General features: G+C 39.3%; 1 protein-coding gene across 4 annotated transcripts in view; it reads left to right on the top strand.

Moving 5' to 3' along the window:
• The window catches only part of CFAP74 (cilia and flagella associated protein 74), an 82,357-nt gene that overhangs the window by 36,640 nt on the left and 27,269 nt on the right, over nucleotides 1–18,448 (top strand). For all 4 annotated transcript variants that reach the window (XM_056796002.1, XM_056796001.1, XM_056796004.1 and 1 more), the window contains exons 12-14: nucleotides 5,746–5,916; nucleotides 11,268–11,441; nucleotides 14,350–14,468. In XM_056796002.1, coding sequence (XP_056651980.1) covers nucleotides 5,746–5,916; nucleotides 11,268–11,441; nucleotides 14,350–14,468 — 464 coding nt within the window. The remainder of the gene's footprint in view (nucleotides 1–5,745; nucleotides 5,917–11,267; nucleotides 11,442–14,349; nucleotides 14,469–18,448) is intronic.

Here is an 18,448-nt window from a genome sequence, read left to right on the forward strand (position 1 = left end):
CTTATCTGTGTGACCTTGGGCAAGTCACTTAACCCCATTGCCTAGCTCTTACCACTCTTGTAACAAATTTTTAAGAATTTAATTTAAAATTAATTCATTAATTAAAATTATATTAATTGTTTTATTCAAATATATTTATTTTCACAATTACAAGTAATAATAATCTTTAACATAAGTTTTCTGAAATTATAAGATCCAAACCATTTCCCTCCTTCTGCTCCCCCTTCTTGGAGATGGTAGGCAATATGACCAGGATCATACACGTATTATCATGCAAGACACAATTCCATATCAGTCATTGCTCCTTATTGTTTTTCTGCCTTGGAACCAATACTCAGTATTGATTCCAAGATGGAAGGTAAGGGTTTAAAAAATTGTATGTCAGTTTAAAAAAATACCCAAATTTGTTATTCCTTTGGAAGGCTTTTTGTTTGTTTCTTCTTAAAATGTTAAATGTCATTTGAAAAATATATTCAAAGAGTTATTTCTTTGGATGTTTTTTGCTTGTTTGTTGTAGTTGTTTTTTTTAACCTTACCAAGTGGTAAGTGCTAGGCAATTGGGGTTGATTAGGAAGTATCTGAGGCTAGATTTGAACCCAGGACCTCTCATCTCTAGGCCTGACTCTCAATCCCCTGAGCTACCTCACTACCCCTTTTGTTTTTTTTTTAACCCTTACCTTCCGTCTTGGAGTCAATACTGTATATTGGCTCCAAGGCAGAAGAGTGGTAAGGGTAGGCAATGGGGGTCAAGTGACTTGCCCAGGGTCACACAGCTAGGAAGTGGCTGAGGCCAGATTTGAACCTAGGACCTCCCGTCTCTAGGCCTGGCTCTCAATCCACCCCTTTTGTTTTTAATGATGCATGTATGGAAGCATTACTGTTGGCAGTATTTGATGGCAAAAAATCAATAAAATAATTGCATGGGTTTTTTTGCCCCTCAGTAAATATTTTCTCATTCCAGTGTCAAATGAGGACCTGGTAGTTTAAATATTTAAATATATTAGATGATATAATTGCATAATATATATTAAATATTTATATTATATCATTACTATATAATATACATGGAATATTTATTTATATTACATTATGTAGCTATATAACATTAAATTAAAATAAAAACAAATTTTAAATATTTATTATATATAAATATAATATATTATATAATGTGACAAGGAAATCACTTTAAAAGACTGATATATATTAATTTAAGGTCGCCAAGGAATTCAGCTATGTAATTCCTAAATGAAAACTCAAGTCAGCCGTCAACCTTTTATAGAGTTTAATTACAAACAGGAGGAAGAAAGGAATTAGAGATGGGGGGGGAGAGAAGGGAATAGGGCTTAAATACCCCTTCTGTTTAGGCTGGGCCAAAAGGCCCAAACCCTTAGATAGCTGGGGCAAAGAAAGGAGATCAGTCCCTATTACTCACGTGACCAAAATGGAGAAACAGTTTCAGGGGCCCCCACCTCCAGCTTCCTTCAGAGCAAGCTTCTCAGAGCACCTCTCCAACCACTCAGAGCCAAAACTCTCCAACCCACCACCCAGTCCTCAGACCCCTCTATCTTTAAGGAAACCATCCAAGTTCCCTCCCCTCATTTCTCACATCTACCAATCACTGTCCATGTCTCCCTGTGCCAATGGTGGCTCTAGCTTAACCCAGGACCGCCCAGAGGTCTGTGGCTTTGCACATGTCTGTTGAAGGTCATATTCTCAAATAATTAAATCTTGATCTTTTGCTACAGCCCTACCTAAATCCTGTTACCCTAAGTAGGGTAGAGATTGGAATAATTAAATTTTGATCTATGCTGCAGCCCTTCCTAAATCCTGTTAGGACTGAGTAGGGTGGAGATTGCAATTTCCAAGACCTGGTTCTGTCATTCCAAGTATCTCCATTGTATTAATTCTAAAATCAATCATGACTCAAAGAAATTCTTGTTCTATGCTTAAGCATAGGTCAAAGCCCTTTCCATTGTTCAGCAAAAGGTTTCTGTCCTAAAGTAATCTTAAGAAGGGAGGAGGAGGAACCTCCCATGCCAATGGGGTTCACATTCCAATAGAGTTCCCACTCTCAATAGGAAATTTTTCAAGTATGAAATTTCCCAATGGTGAAATTTCCAACATTTTTAAGTCTTAAGAAATTTTGAGGTTTACAATCCCCCCTGATGATCATTGGGAGACTAGTCTCCCCATTGATCATTTAACATAATCATTTTGTAGTTCTAAATGCACTTTTAACTATAGATATACACAATATTCAATTTCCTAAGAGAAATTAGAATAGTGAGAGAGGAAATAGAAAAGAAAAGAAAGCAAAACCAATGTTTGCTAGGCGCATTGACAGAAAGCCAAATTAGGGGCAGTCCCTTTTGGCATAAATGTGTACAGTTACAATAAATGTTCAATCAAAAGTTCAGTTCAATCAATCACATCCAAAGTTCATTCTTGATCTTCTTGATGAAGTGTAGGTTTTCAGCATCTTTCTGCAACAGTTCATTCTCTGGATATAAAAGTTTCAAGCTTCTTTCTTGAAGATCTTTTCTCAAACAGAATCAAAATCTTTGAAATTTTTTATAAAAGTAAAATCTTAAACAAAATTCTTGGATTTTTATAAAAATACAATCTCAAACAAAAAAAATTCAAAAATTCTTAGATTTTAAATTAAAATACAATCCCCCCTGAAGTAAGTATTTTAAAAAATATCAAGTTTAGCTCAGAATGCAATGTTCAGTTATGGGGGTGTATGTGTCAATTATCAAAAGAATAGAAAAATAATAAAAAACATAAGAAAAATTCAAAATAGGTCTTGTATAGGTCCAGTTTAAAGTAATTTCTATCCCACAAGTATGTAGGACAGAATGCAGTAATATTTCACTTAGCCATTTGTAGCCAAGACTACAGGAAGTTGCCATAATATAAGAAGAAAAGAATTAGAATTCTATTTTGATGGGGAAATGTCATTCCCTTGTCTGATTTTTTCCTCAGGGATATAGGGAGCCAGCATGATAGTCAAGCTTTGTACTTGTTTGAGTACTTTGAAAAGAGTGTAGATACAAGGAAGTCCTACAACTTAAACATAAGTTAAGCGTCGCAACCTCGAGTCTCACTTTAATATTTCTTGTGTGCTCTATTGGCACTATTCAGGTTTAGTCTGTGCTCCTTGTTTTTGTCCCTTTTCCTGGAATCAGACACAAACATTAATCACAGTCCTATAATATTTTATCAATAAATGGCAGGTTCCCATAGTTTAAAGCTTTTAGGCATATATTGATATTATAGCAAGAGTATATATATTAACTTGTATTACTGCAGGGAAAACTAATATTAATATTAATTATGTGTACCTTCAGTACAAATAATGAGAAAAAAATCAAATATTCTGATCAAAAAATAAAAGAAAAGAAATAAGAAAAAATAAGAAAAAATCAGTAATTCAATATATTCTTGAAAAAAACAGCATCCATTTGTCTATGGATTATTATCTCCAATGCATATGTTAAGATACAGTCAATCAGTCTCAGCAGAAGATGCTTTCTTCACATGTGAGCAGTGAATCCACGAGTCTCTTTCTCCAATCTTTATAGATGTTGGAGTAGTTAATAATATTTGGAATGGTCCTTCCCATGAAGGTTGAGTTGCTCCAGTTCACTTGAAATTCTTGATATAAACTTTATCTCCTGGGTTCAGGTCATGCAGAGAAAAGTCTAATGGTCCGGCTTGTACTGCAGCTCCGGATTCATGAAGTTCACGTAGTTTGTGCTGTAACTCCTGTATATAGAAAGCAATAGTAATATCTCCCCCTAATAGCGATGTATAAGCCAGGGAGAAAGGCTTAGCCTGTATAGGTGGATGTCCAAAAATCATCTCAGATGGTGAAATATGTAAGTCTCCTCTAGGCCTGCTTCTAAGATAAAATAGGGCCAGAGGGAGAATTTCAGGCCATTTTAAATGGGTCTCAGTGCATAATTTGCCAATCATAGTCTTAAGTTCTTTATTCATCCTCTCCACTTGGCCTGAGCTCTGGGGGTGATATGGAACATGGAATTTTGGAGTTATCCCCAAGCAAGAATATATTTGGTTTAAGACAGAATCGGTAAAATGACTCCCTCTATCGGAGTCAATACGTGCTAGCAGGCCAAAATGAGGAATAATTTCCTTTAAAAGTATCTTTGCAACAAAATCTGCTGTGGCTCGGGTTGTAGGAAATGCTTCCGGCCATCTGGTTAGTTGATCTACAATTACTAGACAAAATTTATAATGTCCAGCCTTTGGCATCGTTATGAAATCTATCTGTAGATGTTCAAAAGGTGTGTAAGCCAGAGGACGTCCCCCAAAGGCTTTTCCACGATATGCATGTTGGTTATATGCCTGGCAAATAGGGCAGGCTGAACATACTTTAGAGGCTATAGTAGTTATACCAGGGGCTATCCATACTCTCTTGACAGAGTCCACGATGCCCTGGGTGCCAAAATGACCATTTTTATGAATAGAATGGCAAATTTGGTTATAGAAACTTCTAGGGAGCAGAGGTTTTCCTTCAGATGACACCCAGACTCCATTAATTTGTTTTGCTTTAAATTTTTGTTTCCATTTTTCCACTTCCTTTTCATTATAGGAAAGTGATAAATTTAAATTATCAGTGGTTGTTAATGTTAAAATTAATCCAGGTCCTTCTATGGCTGCTAGTTTTGCAGCTGCATCTGCTCGGTCATTTCCTCTAGAGACAGGGTCAGAGCCACCTGTATGGGCAGAGCAGTGAACTACAGCTAGGGCTTTAGGCAGTTTGAGAGCAAAAAGAACTTCATTAATAATTTCTGCATTAGCTATGGATTTTCCAGCTGAGGTTAAAAATCCTCTCTAGAGCCATAGCATCCCGACTGAGTGACAAATGCCAAAAGCATATCTAGAATCCGTATAAATTGTTGCCTTAATCCAATATAGTTAATATATTAAATATATATCATCTCATAATATATTATTTATGTTCCATAGCTATATAATATATTTAATATTTATTCATGTTACATATTATAAAATGATATAATATAATTCAATATGGTTACTATATTAGATATGCATATGTTATCTTATAATATATTAAATATTTATATTCTATATCTATATATTTAATATTTTTCATGTTACATATTATAAAACAATATAATATAATCCGATATAGTTACTATATTAGAGATGTATATGTTATCTTATAATATATTAAATATTTATATTCTATATCTATATAATATATTTAATATTTTTCATGTTACATAGTATAAGATGATATAATATAATCCAATATGGTTACTATATTAGAAATGTATATGTTATCTTATAATATATTAAATATTTATATTCTATATCTATATAATATATTTAATATTTTTCATGTTACATATTATAAAACTATATAATATAATCCAACATGGTTACTATATTAGATATATATATGTTATCTTATGATATATTAACTATTTATATTCTATATCTATATAATATTTTAATATTTATTCATATATATTATATAACTGTATAATACACTAAATATTTTGTTATATTATTGTGTAATATATTAAATATCATTTATATTATTGTATATCAATTACATATTTATTTATGCTATATAACTATGTAATCGATAATAAAATATATTAATATTTATAGTATATTCTATAACTATGTAATGTATTTAAACAAATTCTGTGCCGCCATCTGATATTCTGTATTTTCCATCTCTAATTGCAGAAAATTAATAGAGCTATTTCCGATTTTGCATATCCTCGTTCCATGAGCATAATCTCCACTGAGTCATCGATGACAGGCGACTTAGACACCTTGCTTGTGAACCTGGAGGAAGAAACACTAGCGGAGCCAGAGATTATGGGGCTCTGGAATGAAGCATATAAGCCCTACAATGTAAGTAAGAGCTTTCAACTGCTTGTCTCAGCTACCCAGCTCTTGGCTTTTCATTGGCTCCATCTTTTCGATTTCCAAATGAAATGGTTCTAGAATTTGTATTTAACATCTACGTGACCTCTCTTGGTGCTTATCAGTAACCCTCAGTCCTGGGAAGAGAAAGACTGCAAAAAAAATGAGGGAAGAGAAGGGGCAAAAGGAAGTGCTTCTGGCTGGCTCCATGGTACCATCTGGGTTGGTGGCCAAAGTGATGAGCAGAGCTTCCCGAGACGGTGCTGAGTTGCCTGGACCTGTAAAAGAAGACTGCTGTGACTTAGACTGTGACGAAGGCGGATCAAACAGGAGAGAAATCATCTTGATAATTTCTCTTTTATGATATAGTTTGAGAGATTTGGAAGTACTGCTCCCCAGAGAAGATATAATTTCAAATTTTCTTGCATAACTTTTTTTAAAGTCTTACCTTTTGTCTTAGATTCCACAATAAGTATCAATTCCAAGGCAGAAGAACAGTAAGATGCAGGCAATTGGGATTCAATGACTTGCCCAGGGTCACATAGCTAGGAAGAGGTGAAGATCAGATTTGAACCAAGAGCATCTCATTCTCCAGTCCTGGTTCTCTATTCACTGACCACCTAGGTGCTCCACCTTTTTGTCTTAGAATTAATACTAAGATTTGAATTCAGGTCTTTCTGACTACAGGTTTAGTGCTCTAACTACTTTGCCACTTGGCTAGCTCAAATGGACAGAGTCCTGGACTTTTTTTTATTAATCCTTATCTTTCTTGGAACCAATACTGAATACTGGTTCCAAAGCAGAAGAGCAGTAAGAGCTAGGCAAGTGGAGTCAAGTGACTTATCCAGGATCACACAGCTAAGATGTGTCTGAGGCCAGATTTGAACCCTGGATCTCCCATCTCCACTGGTTCTCTATCTACTGAGACATCTAACTAACCTGCTTGGACAGCTATTTTGTCATCCAAATGAACCCTTAAAACATCTTGTAAATTGTAAGAAGGAAAGCATTATGAAAATTTCTCTGACTTCTGGGGATGACCTCAACTGATTTATATGGCAGTTCTCTCAGATAAAGTCTGTATTCAGTGGGTGGGTATCCATCCAAAACTGTAGCTCAAGAGCCCTCACCAATGCATTTCTAATCAGTCAAAGAAAGCAATTAATTCAAAGCAAAGTGGATAGAGTTCCTGGCTTGGAGTCAGGAAGTCGCCTCTTCATGAGTTCATATCTGGCCCCGGATACTTATTATCTGTAAGACTCTGGGCAAGTGATTTGATCCTGTCTGCCTCAGTTTCCTCCTCTATAACATGAGCTGGGGAAGGAAATGGTAAACCACTAGGAGTTCTGCCAAGAAAACCCCAAATGGGGTCACAAAGAATCGGATATGACTGAGACAAATGAACAATGCATTTCATGTATACTGATGGGTACACATCTTGTCCCCCCCCTTTTAGAGAGCAACCACCTCTAGGGCAAAGGACTCCTTCATTTACAGCTTTGTATCTTATAGTTAATAAATGTTTGCTCTCCCCCACCAGCAGCACCTATCACCCCTCCACCCAGTTTGAAAAATAAATAAGATAAATGCTTGCTACTTCATGACCTAAGAGATAAGGACATTGAGAGTTCTGTGAAATGCTATAAATACGTAGAGAAGCTATGAAATAATTAATAAGCAGCATTAAAAGACATTTGAAATCTGCCTCTTTTTTTGGCAGATTGATAGATTATTCTAAAATACAGGATGAGGCAACGTTTTTGGAAAATACTTGGAGACTGATCACTAAAACTCCCTCTAATGAAGAGGTCTTGCATAGACAACTCAAATCCTTAAAGAACATAGGCAGAGAAGCCAGAATAATTGCTTAATACCCCCCCCAAATGCTTAGAGGAGATAATGTGTAGAGATAGCCATTGACTGGGAAATGATTAAACAGAACTGCATGAATATGATGGAATATTTTAGAATATTTTAGAAAATTTTAGAAATGACAAATATGGAGAATTCAGAGAGGCATAAAAAAACAAATTAACTGTGGCATAAGCATTTTAAGGAAAACTTTAAATGATAACTTCAATAAAAAGATAAAAGAAAACATGCTCCAAACTCTATGACATATAATTACAAGGAGAAGATTCAAACAAATTTATTCCTCTCCCTTCTTTGCACAAGTGGGAACTACAGGTATAGGACATTGCCTCTACTTGGCCACTTGGATGGTTAGTTTGCAAACTCTTCTTTCTTGGTGCATAGTAGAGGGGGAGAGAGAGAGAAAGAGAGGGAGAGACAGACAGATAGACAGAGACAGAGAAACAGAGACAGAGAGAGAGAGACACAGAGAGAGAGAGAGAGACAGAGAGACAGAGAGAGAGAGAGAGGAGACAGAGACAGAGACAGACAGAGAGGGAGAGAGACAGAGAGAAGAGAGAGAGAGACAGAGAGACAGAGAGAGAGACAGAGACAGAGAGAGAGATTTATCTGGAAATCAAGGGAACGCACAACAAAAAGTTCACTGAAAGAATTAGAAACAAAAAAACAAAGGGCGTACAAATGGTGGTAATGAATGATTGTTCAAGGTTCCGCCATCATGAGGATATCATGTCCCATGTCCTCCTGGGGAACAAGCAGGTGAGTGTTAGATCAGTCATGAATATGATACCTTATAATACTGGCAAGTAACTGCCATAGAAAAATATTAGGTGATATCCAGCCTTCATGCATGGATGGGTTCTGAGAGCTCTGAATCCTTTTTTTTTTCCTTTGTCATTTTTTTGTCATGCAGAACTCACTTCCATGCACGTCATTGTTGTAAGAGCAAATTCATGCCTAACCCAAACCCCAAAATAAAGCCAAAATACACTGATGTGAAGGGGGACTCCAACTGTTCTTTCTCTGGAAGTGGAGAGCCTTCCTGTCATGTCTTTCAGGATTATCTCAGATTGACAGCTGTGAACCCTGAAGTGGAAATGCTTGCAGAGATCAGAGAGCCTGTCAGGTAGTGATCTTTATGGTCAGACAGAGGGGCAAGCATAAGCCAAGTTCTTCAATCCTATCTACTTCTTTTCAACATAAAGGGGAGAAGTCTTCAGATTTTATGATGCATTTAAGCTGTTAACCATGAAGGCAGCTAGGAGGCACAGTGATTAGTGTGATGGGTCAAGAATCAGGAAGATCTAAGTTCAAATCCAGTCTCAGCCTTTTACTAAGTGTATGACCCTGGACAAGTCACTTACCCCCCATTGCCTAGCCCTTACCACTCTTCTGTCTTGGAACCAATACACAGTATTGATTCCAAGATGGAAGGTAAGGGTTTAAAAAAAAAAGATACCTTTACAGTCTGTAAAAGGTCTGGGACTCTATGAGATGCCTTGGATTTATATTAGAAATAAGGAAGTCATTAGGGTTAGACAGAACAACTTAGAAATTTAGAAACTCTGTGTATAGAGCTAAATTTCAAGGACAACCAGGCAACCTTCCACTGACATATTTGGAGGTTTGGTGTTTTGTTTTTTTTTGTTATTTTTGATTTTTGGTGATTAGAAAATTTTATTTAATTAATTAATTTAGAATATTTTTCCATGGTTACATGAGTCATGTTCTTTCCCTCCCCTCCTTCCACTCCCCTCCCATAGCCACTGAGCTTTACATGGGTTTTAACTGAGTTTTACATGTGTCATTGATCAAGACCTATTTCCATATTATTAATATTTGCACCAGGGTAATTGTTTAGAGTCTGCATCCCCAATTCCATCCCCATCGAACCATGTGATCAAGCAGTTGTTTTTCTTCTGTTTCTGCTCCACTCTTTCTCTGGATGTGGATAGTGTTCTTTCTCATGAGCCCCTCAAAATTGTCCTGGGTCATTGCATTGCTGCTGGTAGAGAAGTCCATTACATTTGATTGTGCCACAGTGTGTCGGTCTCTGTGTACAATGTTCTCCTGGTTCTGCTCATTTCACTCTGCATCAGTTCCTGGAGGTTCTTCCAGTTCACGTGGAATCCCTCCAGATCATCATTCCTTTGAGCACAATAGTATTCCATCACCAACAGATACCACAATTTGTTCAGCCATTCCCCAATTGATGGGCATCCCCTCGTTTTCCAATTTTTTGCCACCACAAAGAACACAGCCATGAATATTTTTATACAAGTCTTTTTTTCCTTACTATTATCTCTTTGGGGTACAATCCCAGCAGTGCCCTTTGGGCATAGTTCCATATTGCCCTCCAGAATGGTTGGATCAATTCACAACTCCACCAGCAATGAATTAATGGCCCCACTTTGCCACACCCCCTCCAGCATTCATTACTTTTCGTTGCTGTCATGTTGAACAATCTGCTAGGTGTGAGGTGATACCTCAGAGTTGTTTTGATTTGCATCTCTCTGATTATAAGAGATTTAGAACATTTTTTCATGCCACTGACATATTTGAAGCAGCACCAAGTTAAAAACCTATTTGAGATGTTCTATGCAAGATTTTTTCCTATTCTGTTTTTATTCTTATTCTAACTATAATTATTTCATAAAATTTTATTTTCTGTAATTCAAGTAATTGATTTTTGGTTTTTATAATATTCTTTATGTCATGTTAGTTATAAATTCATCTCACACCTACAGATGTATAGTTATGACCTTCTCTAATTTTTTAATGGCATGATACCTTTGGTTCCTTTATCTATTTAGAATTTATTGTGCTTTTTAGTGTAAGATGCTAGTCTAAACCCATGTTCCTCATAATTATTATAAAATGTTCCTTAACAATTTTTGTTAAAAGTTCTTTACAAGGCAGCTAAGTGGCACAGAGTACCACATTCAAATCTGGTTTCAGACACTTCCTAAGCTGTGTGACCCTGGGCAAGTCACTTAACCACTATTGCCTAGTCCTTACTGCTCTTCTGTCTTAGAATTGATACTAAAACAGAAAGTAAGGGTTTTGTGTAGCTTTTTTTAAATGGATGTTTAAAATAAACAAGTAATAAAAAAACCAAAAAATCATTGTAGCCATCCTGAAGTAGAATTTACTGCTTTAGGAGCAAATTGGATGGTGCTTCTAATCAAGGAACATTTTGGAATACAAGTTTGTTGCAAGGCGATTATGGTTCAAATACAGATTTGACTAAACGATTCTGACATTCGGCCCTAAAAAGAGATAAGATGAACCCATGTTCTTTGGCTCCTCTATTCGTTGGCAACTAGCAAATCTTTGCTTTGTTACTCTGTTCAGATACCAAGACTTTTGACTTTTTATTCTTCTACAGATTCTGCTTCCTGTTCTTGAAGAGACACCCTAGCATAGATTTATTATTAATACTTTTTTTCATTTGATTAAATTCCAAGCTGCCAAAAGATGAGGTGGAACGCAAACCTTTGGGTGGGACGAAGATGGACCAAGATATCTTTGCAGGAACCCTGGAGAAACTCCGGAGGGGGATAGTCCACAGACAAGTAGTGTCTGGGCGCGAATTTAAGGGCTGCCCCTTCTATAGCAAGCCTGACCTCATTCACTTTAAGGTGGGTTTTCATGAGAGACTTAGGAAATAAAAGCATCCCTGCCCACCTCACAAAAAACATTTGCTTAGTTGGATCGTTCGATGCCCCTCTTTTGGTCTGGACTTTTTAAAAAAGATCGGTTAATGTTCTCTGATGAAGATGAGGAAGAGGGGAAGAGATGACATCTTCATGAGATCTTTCACTGTGGCTGATTTTTGTAAGGAATTAATCCTTTCAGAGTGTCAGAGATGGACCATAAAGGTCAATTAAGGAAATAGCATCCCAGAAAAAGATTTATAGTCCCCTCCTAAGAGCCAGAATTGAACTCTCAGTCTCTTGACAAGATGGGAAGGAGGGAGGGAGGAGCCCATTGGTTTGATTTATCTGACAGGAAGCAGAAAACTGCTTACACGGTGCCTGTTCACATGCCTACATTTCCAGAACTAGCCTGAACTCTGGGTTCACATTACCAACATTGAACTCGATGTCCCATAGATATCTCAAAAAAAGATTTTTTTCTTGGAACATTTACCTTCTGTCTTAGAATAGATGCTAAGTATTGATTCCAAGGCAGAAGACAAGTAAGGGCTAGGCAAATGGGTTAAGTGACTTGTCTAGGGTCACACAGCTAGAAGTGTCTGAGGCCAGTTTGGGACCCAGGATCTCCTGGGTCTGGACCCAGAACTCCATCATTTGAGCTGCTGAGCTGCCCCTGGACATCTCAAATTTATCAGGTTCAGAACTGAACTAATTATTTCCCCCCAATTCTTCCCTTCAACCAACCTCCCAACCACCCAGCTTTGAAATCTCATTGTCATCCTTGATTCCTCAATTATCCTCCTCGCATATCTAATCTGTATGTAGTTATCCATCAGCAAAAGGTACAGCTATGAAGGCCGGAGACCAGGAAGATTCATCATCCTCAGTTCAAATCTGGCCTCAAACACTTATTAGTTACGTGACCCTGGGCAAGTCCCTTAAACTTGTTGGTCCTTATCTGCAAAATGAGCTGGAGAAAGACATGGCCAACCACTCCAGTATCTTAGCCAAGAAAACCCCAAATGGGATTACAAAGAGTCGGATTCAACTGGACAATGACAGAACAACAACAAATCCATCAACATGCATTAATTATCTTCTATGTACCCAGTACTATTCCCTTAGACACTGAGGAATTTTTAAAAGGGCAAAATAATAGCAGTCCTGGCCTAAAAGGAAAGATAGCACACACTACGCCCCATAAACTGCAGGGACTATCATTATTTTGCCCTTTTTTTATCCTAGTTCCTTAAGGGGAATGGTGGTTAGCTCATAGAACGTGCTTAATTAATGCTTGTTGATGGATTGGTTCTCATACCATTCAACAAACACTTAGTTTTTTTCCTGTGATGGATTAGTATTTGCCCTGTGCTCCCAACATTAGCCAGTAGTTAGGAGAGTTTTTGCTTAGAAATTGTAGATAAGCGTTCACATGCTAAACTCACCTGCAGATTTTTCATAACAAGTGTTTTCATTTGTATCTGATATTCCTTCCTTCCTTCTTTCCTTCCTTCCTTCCTTCCTCCCTTCCTCCCTTCATCCCTTCCTCCCTTCCTCCCTTCCTCCCTCCCTTCCTTCCTTCCTTCCTTCCTTCCTTCCTTCCTTCCTTCCCTCCCTCCTTCCTTCCTTTCTTCTTTCCTTCCTTCCTTCCTTCCTTCCTTCCTTCCTTCTTTCCTTCCTTCCTTTCTTCCTTTTCTTTCTTTCTCTCTTTTCTTTCTTCCTTTTCCCCTTCCTTTTTCCTTCCTTTGTTTCTTTATTTCTATTTTCTTTTTCCCTCTTCCTCCCTCCCTCCCTCCCTTCCTTCCCTCCTTCCTTTCTTTCCTTCTTTCCTTCTTTCCTTCCTTCCTTACTTTCTTTCCTTTCTTTCCTTTCCTTTCCTTTCCTTTCTTTCTTTCCTTCCTTTCCTTTCCTTTCCTTTCCTTTCCTTTCCTTTCCTTTCCTTTCTTTTCCTTTCCTTTCCTTTCCTTTCCTTTCCTTTCCTTTCCTTTCCTTTCCTTTCCTTTCTTTCTTTCCTTCCTTTCTTTTCCTTTCCTTTCCTTTCTTTCCTTTCCTTTCCTTTCTTTCTTTCCTTTCTTTCCTTTCCTTTCCTTTCCTTTCCTTTCCTTTCCTTTCCTTTCCTTTCCTTTCCTTTCCTTTCCTTTCCTTTCCTTTCCTTTCCTTTCCTTTCCTTTCCTTTCCTTTCCTTTCCTTTCCTTTCCTTTCCTTTCCTTTCCTTTCCTTTCCTTTCCTTTCCTTTCCTTTCCTTTTTTCTTTTCTTTTCTTTTGTTGTTTCCAAGGAAGAAAACAACTTAACCAACACTCTACCTTTAGGTGCCACCATCTCCATAAAACCGTCCCTGGTCTCCAGTCCCCTCCTACTGCCAAGTTACAAAGAAGCCTCTTCTCTTCAAACTCTCACCCCTCCCTGTTTGACATTTATCACATGCTGGGGTTAGACACCCATAGAAAAACCCTTTATACCACAAGTGAAAACAAATGCCTTAAAGGGTGGAGATCATCTCGGTCCAGCTTTCTGTTCTTGGTGCCTAGCAGTAATGCCTTGGACATAGCCATTGTTTGACCAATATTTGTTCAATGGAAATTAATTTGGGGGGGAGGGAGGAGAGGTAGAAGGGACAGAATTCAGAGCAAATGATAAAACAAAATTATTATTTGGTGATAATTCATCAGTAGTATAAATTGTTGAGAGGCTTGTTATTACCGTAGTTGAACAGAGCTCTCAAGTATATTAACATTCTGAATCTCAAACCAACATGGTTAATGGAGGGAAGAGTCACTTTGTATGGATTTGAGCTTCTCAGATGTACATTGCTTTATTTCTTCTGTGACAAACCTGTGAAACTGATGCCAATTCTCTCTTGAAGAATGTCTTCCTCTTTGGTATTTCCAGAACTTTGATATTGGTAAAAGGTATAAAAAAAAGATGACATTAATCAACGCATCCTACACTATTAACTATTGCAAGCTGGTGGGAGTCGATGAGCATCTCAAGGATTTCATTACCATTGAGTAAGTACGCAGGTGCCAGAGCCAAGAAGGATCCATTCTGCAAAACTAGCCTTGGAGACTTGGCCACGTGTCTCATGGCCCCGGTCCGAGTTCCCTAATTCAATTCACATTCACTGTTAGCATATCATGCATTGACCTCCACCATCAAGCATTTCATTTTGACTCAAACCCAACAGAAATTATAGTGTCCAGAATGTATTTTTTTAAGCTTAAAGGTCCATAGTTTGTTACAAGAGTTGGCTAGGGTCCTCGGTTGTTCCTGAGCTCCTGTAGCCCCTTGCCCCCATCTAGAATTCCCAGCAGAGGTATCCATGGCAGATGATGCTGGCTTGGTAAGAGACCAGTGCCTTCTGTCTTTAGGGAATGGTGTTGCTGCCCTTAGTCCCCAATGCTGCTTTACAGGCTCCATAGCCAATACCTCTCTGGGCCATTTTACTAGATTCCCATATACTTACATGAGCAAGCAACCTGGCCTGTTCAGCATCACTTCCACCTTGTTCCTAGTAGTCATAGGAACTTTAGATCGGGAAAGTCATTGAGTCCAACCCCCTCAGGTAGCTGAGGTTCAGAGAGGTTAAGTGACTTTCCTGAAGCTACACAACTCATAAGTCTGTGAGGTAGAAATTGAACCCAAATCTGCTTGATTTGATGCCCAGTGCTGTATCCACTGCCCCACCTGGTGAGCAGGGTATAACCTCTAGTCTCCTGCAATAGCAACTGAATCTTTCTTTGTATGTTAGTATTTACCTCCCAGGACTGTTGTGAGGATCAAATGGGTTAACATATGTAAGCCTTTTTACAAACCTCAAAATGCTATACAAATGCTAGCTATAATGATGGTGATGGTAGTGGTTGTGATGATGACTGTGGTAGGAGTGGTGGTGGTGGTGGTGGATGAGATAGAGATGATGGGGGTGTTGGTTGTGATGATGATGGTGGTGGTGGTGGTGGTAATAGTGGTGGTAGAGATGATGATGAAAATTATACGGGTGTTGGTTGTGATGATGACTGTGGTGATAGTAGTGGTGGTGGTGGTGGTGGTGGTGGTGGTAGTGGTAGTGGTGATGGAGATGATGGTTGTATTGGTGATGATAATGATGGTGGTAGTGGTGGTAGTGATAATGATGAAAATGATGGGGGTGTTGGTTGTGATGATGATGATGGTGGTGGTGGTGGTAATAGTGGTGGTAGAGATGATGATGAAAATTATACAGGTGTTGGTTGTGATGATGACTGTGGTGATAGTAGTGGTGGTGGTGGTGGTGGTGGTGGTGGTGGTGGTAGTGGTAGTGGTGATGGAGATGATGGTTGTATTGGTGATGATAATGATGGTGGTAGTGGTGGTAGTGATAATGATGAAAATGATGGGGGTGTTGGTTGTGATGATGATGGTGGTGGTGGTGGTGGTGGTGGTGGTGGTGGTAGTGGTAGTGGTGATGGAGATGATGGTTGTATTGGTGATGATAATGATGGTGGTAGTGGTGGTAGTGATAATGATGAAAATGATGGGGGTGTTGGTTGTGATGATGATGATGGTGGTAGTGGTGGTAATAGTGGTGGTAGAGATGATGATGAAAATTATACAGGTGTTGGTTGTGATGATGACTGTGGTGATAGTGGTGGTGGTGGTGGTGGTGGTGGTAGTGGTAGTGGTGATGGAGATGATGGTTGTATTGGTGATGATAATGATGGTGGTAGTGGTGGTAGTGATAATGATGAAAATGATGGGGGTGTTGGTTGTGATGATGATGGTGGTGGTGGTGGTGGTAATAGTGGTGGTAGAGATAATGATGAAAATTATACGGGTGTTGGTTGTGATGATGACTGTGGTGATAGTAGTGGTGGTGGTGGTGGTAGTGGTAGTGGTGATGGAGATGATGGTTGTATTGGTGATGATAATGATGGTGGTAGTGGTGGTAGTGATAATGATGAAAATGATGGGGGTGTTGGTTGTGATGATGATGGTGGTGGTGGTGGTGGTAATAGTGGTGGTAGAGATAATGATGAAAATTATACGGGTGTTGGTTGTGATGATGACTGTGGTGATAGTAGTGGTGGTGGTGGTGGTGGTGGTGGTGGTGGTAGTGGTAGTGGTGATGGAGATGATGGTTGTATTGGTGATGATAATGATGGTGGTAGTGATAATGATGAAAATGATGGGGGTGTTGGTTGTGATGATGATGATGATGATGATAGTGGTGGTAGTGATGATAATGAAGATGATGGGGATGTTGGTTGTGATGATGCTGATAGTGGTGATGATGAAGATGATGGAGGTGTTAGTTATGATAATGATGATGATGATAGTGGTGGTATGAGGTGGTAGTGGTGATGATGGCGTATTGGTTGTGATGATGCTGATAGTGGTGGTAGTGGTGATGATGAAGATGATGGGGGTGTTGGTTGTGATGATGATGATGATGGTGGTGGTGATAGTGGTGGTGGTAATGGTAATAATGAGGATGGAGATGGGTGGTGGTGGTGGTGGTGGTGGTGGTGGTGGCAGTGGTAATGATGTAACTGGCTGGCATTGTTGGCTGGCTGACCTATCACAATGTCTGAAATCCATCAGTTACTCCTCTGGCTTAAGACATTATGTCTCCCCATTAAAAATGGGGAGGAAACCATGACCACCTTCTGCTACCTAGCACATGTTCAAGTGTAGTAAATTTACTCCCCAGATGCTGAAGGGGCACAGAACAATTCAGTTTAGATGTGGGAAGGTGGGGGGAGCTCCCATGGTTCCTTCTTTAGGATCCTTATCACTTCCTCTTTCATGTCTTAGCTCTTTGGGGGAATGTTTCATGTCCCCCCTTCCCCCCCACCTCAAGTGTGCTCTCCTTGGGGGGGGGGGGGGATCGTCCAAATCTAGATCCCTTTCACTGAACGTCTAACACTGATCAGCGAGGGTTTGCCATGGAGGAGCTGAAACTGCAGGGCAGAGGCTGGGGCATCTTGAAGATGCTGCGGGTCAGAGATGGTGGGGTCACGAGAGGAGAGAGGGCTCCCAACAGAGGGGGAGAAGACTGGTACCATACTAAAGCCATCCCTGATTAAGGCAACAGATTGTCATCACCTCCTACCATCCAAAATAGTGGCAGTTGGTGAGGAGAGCAAAGCTGAGTATTTAGGGATTCGAGAGATCCATCTTAAATAGCCAGATGCACTTGTCACCAGGCTTTCATTGGACTAGCCAGAAGACCCTGTTAGCTCTCTGCCAGTTAACATTCAAGGCCATCCACTGAGATCACAAAGTCAAATCGTTCCATTCTCTGGTTTCATCCTTCAAAGATTCTGTCTCGCAGCTCGGTGCCATCTGCCTCTTTGCTAAGCCTAGATGCACTCTGAAATTCTGGCTGTTCCATCCGCTAGGAAGCTGTGGCTCTGATCCCCTGCCAACCCCTACCCCAGTCTGTTGGAACCTATACAATCCCATAAGGAGCCAGCTCCTAGCCATTGTCTAAAGCTCTAGGCAGTTCCTGGCCTAGAGAATTTCCCTTTACGTTCCAAGACCTATTTTGAGGCCTGTCCTTTGTACTTGAAAATGGTGCTGTTATTCTCCCAGCATATAAATGAGGCTGGAAATGCTAGGGCAAGGTCAGCAGGCTCTGTCCTTCCTCCAGGCCTCTGAGGGAGGATGCGCACGTGTGACGGCATCATTCCTCTGGACAACCGAGTCCTGATCCCAACGTATCTGGTGTTTTCCCTTTATCGGGTCCCCAAAGTCCCCAATTGGAGAGAAGTCTCTTGAGAGCCCATCACAGCTCATTAGACCTAAGACATCATTGGGGCAGAGCCATCTATCACTTTAGGGCAGTGAAGAATCCCCACCAGCCACCCATCAACACCACTTGGAGGCTCTACAAGTACCAACCATTTATGGAGTCTGTGATCTCCATAGACTCCCATCCCATTGGTTTGGTTGGAATGGAATCTAGTTAAGACTGAAGAGATTAGAGGACAGCTAGCCGGGCTCAGAG

This window comes from Monodelphis domestica, chromosome 4 (genome assembly GCF_027887165.1).
Source record: "Monodelphis domestica isolate mMonDom1 chromosome 4, mMonDom1.pri, whole genome shotgun sequence".
In the NCBI taxonomy this organism is placed as follows: Eukaryota; Metazoa; Chordata; class Mammalia; order Didelphimorphia; family Didelphidae; genus Monodelphis; species Monodelphis domestica.